At 45.4% G+C, this 10,250-nt stretch overlaps 1 protein-coding gene across 1 annotated transcript in view; it reads right to left on the reverse strand.

Moving 5' to 3' along the window:
* Positions 1-10,250, reverse strand: part of TBC1D4 (TBC1 domain family member 4) — a 168,284-nt gene that overhangs the window by 77,201 nt on the left and 80,833 nt on the right. Inside the window, exon 4 of the mRNA XM_019524493.1 lies at positions 4,852-4,956. Within this exon, the coding sequence (XP_019380038.1) occupies positions 4,852-4,956 (105 nt within the window). The remainder of the gene's footprint in view (positions 1-4,851; positions 4,957-10,250) is intronic.

A 10,250-nucleotide genomic window follows, 5' to 3' on the forward strand; every position in this document is an offset into this window, starting at 1 on the left:
CCCCCCCCCCCCAAACCATTGGTTGAGTCTAGTTTCAAATATAGCACCTAAAACTCTGGTCTGACACCTCAAATCGGCATGTAGCTGTTGAATTAGGCACCTAAAATCTGAAGTGTTGCACATCCATAACACCTTTCAAAATCAGATGGTTTTGCACTGCTGAAAGTCAGGACAAAAATATGCAATTAAAAGGCACTCAAGCTCAAAAACTCAATCAGTTCTTGCACAGCGATTTCAGCTTTTCACTTTTCAGTAGCCTCAAAGAGTATTATTTGTTCCTGCCTAATTAACTTTTTAGCTTGGATACATGCTAGCAGCATTCTGGAACGCAAAAGTCTCTAGGCAAACCAATTGAGCAAGTCTCCCTCAACCTCTGTCACTCATTAAAGAATTAGGTTCTTTACCCATGTTTTAAAAAGCCAAAAACAAAAAAAGTGTTGCAGTTAGATCCTGCCTATACATCAGAAACATTGGGGAACTTTTTCTCAGACTCCCGGATCAATAGATTTGAAGACAGGGCACTAGTTTCTTTGTAAAGCAACAACAAATGATTCACGTGTATTGTTTTCCTGACAAGACTGCATTTGTGATAGACTCAGATAGTACAGCAATGCAGCTTTCCCACACTGCAGCATTTGGAAGAGTCAAACTGTTTTGTATGAGAGAGGTCAGAGGTAACTGTTTTCACCCTGCTTGGATGGATAGTCACATCCACATTCATGGTTAGTTTGCAAACTTTTTAGACTCTCCATCATTCATATGTATTATAAAAGTACTTTTGAAATATTCAAAAGAAAAAAAAATCTTTGCTTTAGCCTGGAAGGAACTGGAGGGGAAAAATAGATGCTGTAATTTGTGTTCCAATCATTGCCTTCCCTTTTCTTTTAAAGTAGTTGAGAGGGCCAGACTGTATTTTGGAGGGACATCCAAAATACAATGTAATGTGGGTTATTATTATTAGGAAAATATGTTGATAATTTGTCATAATGGGTCAGGCAAAGCTTTGCCTGTACATGGAAGTTTGAATTAAACAAAAGTATGCTGACCTGTCAATTGGATTAATGCTACTGATTAATTATACTACTTACAGTATTTACTCAATTCTAAGATTAGGTTCCCCCATTTAACATGGGAGGGGAGGGGGCAAACCCCCTCATTTTAGAATAGAGGATGAGGGGCTCCAGACCCTATTAGGGATCAGGGCCATAGCCACAGCTGCTGCCTGTCCCTGTCACCTCTACACTCCACCATCTCTCCCTATAGCCCCTTCTCCCTATCTTCCCCACCCCAAGGAGCCTCGGCTCCCCTACCTACCTCTTACCCAGCTCTACACCATCAGGGTCCATCCACGCTGCAGCCTGGGACACTGAGCATGGCTCCAACACATCCAGATAGCAGCAGCACACAGCTTGCATGGCCGCTACAGAGGCTGGGCAGGGGCTGTGCTCAGTGCCCCAGGTTAAAAATGGGGACAGAGCCTGTCAGCATGAAGCAAGAGTAAAGGGGGGGCAGGCACAAGCAGGGGGCAAGCTGCTTAATCTCCCCATACCACCCGTCTCCCACCACTGCAGTGGAGGAGTAGATAGTGGGGACAGATGAATTACAAGACGACCCCTCCCCAGTTAGAGTCTATTCACAGAAATTTATAACACATTTACTAGAATGTAATTACAGGGGGGTCATCTTAAATTCAGACTCTTAGATTAGAATAAAATAGTACTAAATGCTATTGATTACTGATGGCTATTAATACCTTTGGGGTAGGTTTGTTACTTTTCACAGTAATGGGACAAGAGTAAGGTGAACTGAGAGGAAAAGTTGAAGCCTGTGTTACAGCTAGAGCCAACTCTTACCATTAGAGGAGTGTCTCATTTAAATAATTACTAGAACCGAAAAGATATTGCATGGTAGCGTAGGCATGCTTGTTCAAGTATCAGTAGAGCCCAAGGACAGCTAGCTCACCCCATTTCTCAGGTAGGATTTGCAGCTTACACAGAGCTCCATGTTGCTGAACTGTCAATAACCCAGTTCCCCTGGAGTGCCTGAACATAGATATATCCTATTACTACCACTCCTGGAGTACACAAGAGGATTACCGACAGGGATATTTTTAGACCAGGTCTTTCTTACAGGTCACTTGGGAAGTTTGTTATCCATGATCAGATTAGCCCACAGATCAGATAGGTTTATTTTCCTCCAATATAAAACACTAAACTGGCCATGCAATTTGTTCTAATTGTTTATCCAGGTTTTGATAATAGGCTAGATCCTCAGCTGGTAGAAACTAAAGCATGGTAGCTCAGGGGCTCCAGCAGAGCTATACTGATTTACAAAAAAAAGTTGAGAATTTAGACCTATAGAACCGGAAAGGAGTTTCTAGTCTCACAACACCCAGCAAAAAATAAAGTCACACCACATCAGAAGGCCAACCAGTGCAGAAGTGTTTCAAGTAGGTAAAGCAGTCAATATTATTGGACTTTGTACATCTCAAAACTTAAAATTTTGAATGTTAATGGTCTTGTGTTTTTTTTCAGCTTACTGTAAAGCTAGTTGATTTTTTAAAAGTTAAACACCCCTTAGAAATATATTTTTACCAGCTTCAATTGGCAGTTAACCTAGTACTGCCATAGGGGTACAACATATGGTCTATAAAATTTATGGCACTGAGCCTTAAAAACAACCCAAACAAACAAACAGAATGCATTAATGCTTTAAAGTCATGAAGGACAATAAAGTAATACATTCCCTATAGTGTGTTGCATCTAACAATTAAAAAAAAGGCTGTCAATATGATGAAGTAAGCTTATGTGTCTCTGCCTTAGTCTTTAAAAGGTGCAACTCTACCCTGCCCTCTGCCAGACTTCAGACCAATATGGTTACTTACCGCTCTCGATTACAACTACAACCACCAACTGATAACCTTTATGTCCACTCTCCATCAGGCAGAACCAGCAATGTAACTACAGTGGGGCACCAGGATCCCCCTGCCAGGACAATGCAGCACCATACCTGGCTGTATAAAGTTGGGGGGACGTCGGGGAAGTATAATGCTGCTCCACCCCGCTCCCTAAAGAACCTTTGCCAAAGGAAACAGACCTGTTCCTAATATGCATGTATGGGAGGAGGGGGGAAGGGAGTAAAACGAGACACCAGGATCCACTATGACAGGCAAAGTCCAGCCATGGGAGACTCGAAACTGAATAGCAGCAGCACCTGTCTGAACAGGTAAGATTTCCCTTCGCTTATGCGGCTACCTATTCCCCTTCCCATTCCCACCTCCACGGTCAGCATACTCTAACTGCCTCCCTTTCCCCCCAATCCCAAGTGATCCATGAACTCACTAAGCCACAGGGCACAACAGTGATTTGTGCATATCACTTATTTTTCACAATAACTGGAAGACAGACAGACAGCAACTACATTTAGAAGACAGAAGCAGTGTAGCAGGAATAAAATTTAGAATTAAAAAAAAAAGAAAAAAAGTCACAGGATGTTGTTACAGGTTACCTCCATACCGTTTTAAGTCCATGGAGTTCTGCACAACATTAAAGTTAGAACAGTTTAAGAACAGGCACAGGTTAAGTATTAAATGCCATCTTTGACCTGCACAACTGACTTGCCACTAGAAGGCCTTGTGAGTAGGGGCAGGGACAGGATCCAAGACCCTATCCTTCCTTTGGGAGTGGAGCCCTGGAAGGTAAGTATGGCAAGAACATGGAGTCCCGTGGGAACACCTATCCCTGGGCTACACGCTCTTGCCACTTGGTGGTACCCAAGCATGGGGTCATCAGGGGTTAACCATGGGGACAGCATGGACCTTGGGGAAGCATCTTTCCCTGGTCTCCATGCTTGCACTAAGCAGCCCTTTCCCCCTCCAGGACACCCTTACAGCCCCACCAAATTCTCCTGGCTAAGGGAAGAGTTACCTAGACATGGGGCAAAGTTTTATCCCTCAGAGAGGGCCATGTGCCTGGCCCACAGCGGCAGGCCACGTCTCCTGGATTCCTTGGAGCTGGCAGTGTAGTGCCAGGTGAGCTGGGATCATACCTGCTGGGGGCAGGTGGGAATGTTGCCTTGGGGCTAGTACCACACCCTGTGCAATACAGCTTAGGCAGGTAGAAAAAGTTTGTCAGGGGTAGCCATACATCCTAGGGTGGTAGAAGATTGCAAATTGGTTGCTTCATCTCTGTGGAGCAGACCAACCAATACTCTAGCTTGAGCTAGGTAGAACAGCTCAAAAAATAACGCTAGCATGAAATGACATTAAATTTAAGCAGCTTAGCAGGTACTTAGTACAGTTTAGCACCTTTTAATGAATGGACCATCCCATTTTAAATGCCTTTAGAGTGGTTTAAGTGGTGACCTGTAAACACTACTACAGACTAAAAGTCAGTACATCTAAGTTTTTTTCCAGCTCCGTTGCCAATGTATTCCTCTGTTCAGCAGACGTAAAGAAGTGCTGAATCAGAACCTCAGACAATGAGCAGGTTACTCCTATTCAACTATTCAGGTAGGCTTCTAAAAATAAAAAATCAGCCAATCAATAAAATCAGACTACATGTGGATTTAGATGCACACACTGCCCAAAAATCAGACATTTGCAAATTCTAACACCTAGATACCCTCGAGTGTGAATACTCTTCTAGAGTCAAGTAAAAGCACACTTGTATAATGAACTGGAAGATCAACACTGAACACAACTAGTTTATACATGAAGAAAGTGAGGACAATTCTTATGCCGCACTAGTCTGTAGAGTTTCAGGGTTCATGACAAAGTTGGATCTTCTGATGAAAAGTACTTGAGAAGTATGAAAAAAATTTATTAAAAAATACTACTTAAAAGTTACTTACCAAAGACTCACTTGCACACTGGAACACATAGCAGACATACTGGCTTAGCCCAGGTTCAATAGATTCGCGACAAATGAAGCCAAAATGATCAACATGTTTTATACCCTGAAAAGTTTGAGACAGAAAATTAATGAATATGTGTTTAAAAACAAACAAACTTAAAAAGAGACCATGGTCACTGACTGAATTTCAGTACTTGCTAATAGTGATATCCAAGTTACCATCCTTTCCTCTTATTCTTCTAATGAGCAAAAGGTAGTTACCAAAAAAAAAATCAAGCATAACTTCTTTCTCCTGGTCTACAAGTCATAGGAGTCTTTACATCACCAAAAGATCAGCCAACTCAGCAGTGAATCAGGCCTGCATTTCCTTTCCTTTTGACAAACTATAGCAGCAAATCAACTAGGGCACCATGAGATTCTTCCAGGGGTACCAGAGTGCCCATCCTTTTGGTGGAAAGGTGAGTACTTGCTCCTCCTCTCACCAATTGCTTCAACACCCCACAGACAAGCAGCACCCATAGCTTCTCCATACTCCCCAGCAGATGTGGGGCTACAGAGCCCCACTTCAGCCTGGCTCTCCCTCCCCCTGCACCTCCACTATGATCCCTGGGAGGAGCTGCTGTCGCACATGGCTCTGGTTTCCAGCAGGCATGACAGTAGGGAGTCAAGCCTACCCTCAGGTACAAGCCAGGTGCAGGGAGGGAACAGAGTATGGAAAAAAACAGGGTGCAGTTAGGTGAGGTCCACCGTCTTCCACTACCCTCACCTGGCACCAGCTAGATTCTAGCTCAGTGGCTCTAAGCCAAGGTTCCTCAATTCCAAAAAAAACCCAAAACAAAACAAAACACCACCTACTTATGTAAGGTGCCTTGAGGCTAAAAAAGTTTAGCTTTGCTTTTGAAAAGCAGAATGAAAAGAATTTTTTTTCAGCTTTATGACTGCACAGAACAATATTCTGCAAGTCTTTTGTCAATATTTGTATAGTCTAAACGTAACTGTAGGGAAGTGCCTGAACAAAGAAAGTGTTCATTTACAGTAGGATTTACAACTCTGAAGTTTGGATGCAGCTCTGTAAATACCCATGTTATGATCTGGGATCCTGTCGTTTTTTTTTTAATTGGAGAAAACAAGACAAAAAACCCCATGCAAATTCTGATTAAAACTAAAAAAAAAAATCTGCATTTTTCCATGACTAAAATGAAATACTACTGTATATACAGGTATCAGTTGAACGCAATGTTTTATTGATATATTTACAATTTTAAAGTAATTTGGAAGTCTACCAGTGCCTCAGTCACTATAATGAAATAAATTCTAAATACCTATACATTTTGGCATTTGATTTTTGGGTTTTTCCCCCCCACGGAAAAGAAAGTGCTCCCCCTGCCCCCTTATCTCAACAGGATGCAGGTCCAGCTACGGCTGCCTCCTCTCTCCCCCTACCCCCACTGCTTTGTGGCACTGAGCAGCCCCGATATGCTGATGCCCTGCCCATGCCACTGCCCCTCACTCCCCACCCACAGCCCCCTGGACCCTGCCCCTCACTTGCCACCCACAGCCTCCCAGCCCCGCTGGAGGGGGTCCTCAGCTGCCAGGGCTATGGGGTCAGGGACCCGGGTCTGTAGCCCCCTGCCCCTCACAGCAGCAGTTGAGCCTCAGCTGCCACCAGAAGCAGCAGCTGCTGTGGCAGAGTAGCAAGCCCAGCTCCTCCTCTCCCACAAGCTCCAGGGCAGATGCTGGCTGCCCTCTGTGGGCCTGGGCTCCCTGCCCTGCTGCCTCCCCCCCATGGGGGTGGGGCTCCATGGCTCAGCAGACAAGACCCAGCATGACAGAGCAGAGTGGGGGAAACTTGGTGCTGCCGCTGGGAGCATCATGGTGAGATGCCTCCTGCCCACTCAGCAGCAGCAAGGGGCACAACTCTGCATTGCCACACCTGTTGATGCCAGGGCACTGAGCTTCTCTGCCTGGCCCCACTCTACTCTGCCACACTGGGTTTTACCTGCTGGGCCTTGGAGGCCCCCCAAGGGGAGGGCAGCAGGGCAGGGAGCCTGAGCCCACAGAGCGCAGCTGCACCTCCCCCACACACAGATCTAGGGGGCATGTGCCTCCCATGGCCCCCCCCCCAGGAGCGCATGCACAGGTGGAGAGCCAGCCTTCCCCGCCATTGCCCATGGCTCCATCCTGCTCCCCACCCAGGCCCTGCAGCTATGCATTCCAGCCCTGGGCCCCAAGCTCCATCCCAGCTGGGCACCAGCCCCAGCCCTAGCCTTGCCCAGCTTCCTCCCTCCCTATGGGGGCCTCTATTCCCCTCTTCCTTCCCCTGACTTACCTGCAGAGACCAGCTCTCCAGGCTGCCTGGTGGCCATGTGCATGTGTGCACATATGCATGGCACCCCCTGCCTGATGGCATCTTCCCGCTCCCCCCCCAGCCCCTTGTGGGCTCGAACTCTGCCTGCCTGCAACAGAAAACCTGCTGCACGGTTTCCCAAGTTTTCCTCCTTTAAAGTAGAAAATCCAGGTTTCACCACTTGCCTCCACCTCCACCATGGTGAACAGAAAACACAGATCCCTGGTTATGATTAGCTGTACTGAAGGAAGAAAACCACACAGTACAAGCCACTTACGAGGCCAATATGAAAATAGAGATAACCATTTCAAATCGTGAAAATGGCACAAGCCGCTTGTCAGAGCCTACCGATCTGCTTACACTGACCTAAGCATGCTGGCTAGTTTGTGCTGAAACGTTGTGGAAGGGAGAGGGAAATGGAGAGGGATGGGGGGAGTCTGCAGACCCACCATCAGGACTCTGGTACTCCGGCTCCCATATTCTCTAGCCTCTCTTTGCCAAGGAGGGACTAGAGCTGAAGAGCCAATTTTGGGAATCAGCAATGGGGACCTCAGAAGTCAGCCAGGGTCTGGTATGGTGTCAAGGGGGGTAGGGAGAGGGTGGATCTCCAGCAGTGCCCTGGAACCCAGAGTGGGACCTGGTAGTTGAACAGCAGGCAGGCTGTCCAACTACTCTCCCTGATGCCCTGCCAAGGCATAACAAACAAGAGAAACGGTTCAAAACATTACTTCATTTTCAGGGAGGTATTGTTTTGGAGTTTTTCACCACTTTTAGAATATTTCAAGGGGCTCAACCACCAGCTGCCTACACATATATATTTCAAACACCATTTGAAATGTTTTAATTATTACTCATGTCCATACCCTATATAAGGGCTGCATCTCCAGCCATGGCTGAGGAGGAAAGAAAAGGACTTGGCATTAGGGCTTGCAGAATTAGCTGACTGTTGTGCATGTTGGACAGTTTCCTTACTGCCAAATAAGCTCCCTATAAGTTGCTTAGGCTATACTAATGAAGAGATGCATTGCATTTGCCCCTCCAGAATGGTCCAGCACTGCTTAATGAATTACACATACTGTTCCCATACCAAAGCTTTAATAAACCATTTTGATACTAGAGTTATAGAAACTGACCTCTGGCACAAGCCATGGAAGCGACTGCTCAGAAGTCAGGGACCTGGTTAAATTCAGATCTGATCTTCTTCTCAGCCTAAGCCTATTCCAGGACCAGAAAGCAATTCACAACCTAGTTCTCCTGTGGCAACTCCAGACCCACAAAAATCAAGTGGAAAAGGTGCAAGATTATACATACATGAGGGACCAAGTGCTACCCTTCAATATGATTAACCACCATCATTTAAAATCAGTCCCTAACAGGCCAGTTCACAGACTCAGCAGAAGTTGTTTCAATGCCAAAAGTCTATTAGTCTTCAGACTTTTCTCATTTGTTTGCAAAGGGGAATGTGTATGGGGGAGGTGGAAATGACACTTGAATCATTGCAGCCAAAAATAGCACAGTGAGTTTCTCGGTTAACTGTACTTCCACCACTGTTCTCTACTAGGGTAGCTCAACTTCTCCTACCAGCAGGGCACATGGTGATTATTTATTGTTCTGCTTACCTCAAGGTCATTGGGGCTATTACAAGGAAGCCTACACAGCTGTCTCTGGCACTTAAGTTCAGCTGCACACACATTTTTGTTTCTTGTTTACCCAGTTATACAAGTTTGACGTGCATTTTCTAGTCTGAAATGCAACACTAGCATATTTGAGACACAGAAAAAGCACCACAGAAAAAGAATCCTGAGCGCAAGCTGAGATAGCTTCCTTTCCTTTTGGGAATTTTTAATCTTAGAAGAGAATATTCCCAGCAGCATTGCATCTCAGATTTGGTAATAAATTCACCAAAAAAAAAAAATTGTTTAGAGGAGAATTGTGGCTCTTCTACAATGCTTAGTAGTGAACAAATAATGATGAGCTTTTTGTTACAAATACTTAGCTAAAACTAAAAATTTTTCATTTCTATTATCATTTTTCCTAATATGCAGCAATTCTGGAAACATTACACAACCCTCTCAGGACCTCTTCAAATTTATTCTCAGTTTGGCTTTTATTTTTACCTGCACCTACTAGAGTTGTGTTCGAGTGTTTAACAGGAATATGCAATGTTATCTGAAGAGATTATTGCTTCTAAATGCATAGCTTGCAAGAAAGCTGGCACACGGAGGACTGGAATACCTCTAAACAGTGTTCAGTTTCTTTGTTGCAATGCCAGCACCAGCGTGGCCATCAAGATTTTCAGGAAAAAAGTCACTGCAGAAGGCAACTTCTATTACTCAACTAAGCAGGTTTATTAAAATTGTTGTTGGTCTGTTTCTTCCCTAGATACAGGATGTATTGGAACAAAGGCAGTCACAGGCTTTATCACTTTTCCATTCTGCCCGACTGATCTACGTACACTTCAAAGCTATTAAATCATCCTCACTGTGTCTGGTGCATGTCAGCTTCAATCTACACACTGTCTCCTTTAGACTCCTATCAGGGACAGTAAGCCTCAATTGTTAGTTAATTTTCAAGGTAGGTAACTGTATTATGCAAAAGGAAGCTTTTAAAAACTGTTTGTGCCACCCAGGCTGGGGGCAGATATTCAAAAGCCCGAGTCTGAATCAATTCAACCTTTGTAGGTTAGTCTAACCTGGCTAGGCTAAACCAGTTACCAACCATACAGACCATTCCAACCTCTGAACCGAGGAAACGCAGGCACATGCCAGCAGTGGCTCAGGCTGGAAGCCAGGGGATGCTACAGCAGCCCTCCCTTCCCTTTCACAGAGCTAAATTGAAGGGGAGAGGGGTGTGGCCAGGCCCCAGCAGGACTCTGATGTGGGAGGGGTGTAAACCACCCCCCTCCCACCCCCAGCTCGCTGCTTAAGGGGCAGGGGTGTTGCCAGCCTGCAGCTCTGAGGCAAGGGGGGGTGTGCGATGCATGCATCTGTTAATATGAAGCTTTTCACTCTCCCTCCCTGCAGCAAACTGACAGGCAAGCAAGCACGGGG

This window comes from Gavialis gangeticus, unplaced genomic scaffold (genome assembly GCF_001723915.1).
Source record: "Gavialis gangeticus isolate Ggan-Ray unplaced genomic scaffold, GavGan_comp1, whole genome shotgun sequence".
Taxonomy (NCBI): domain Eukaryota; kingdom Metazoa; phylum Chordata; order Crocodylia; family Gavialidae; genus Gavialis; species Gavialis gangeticus.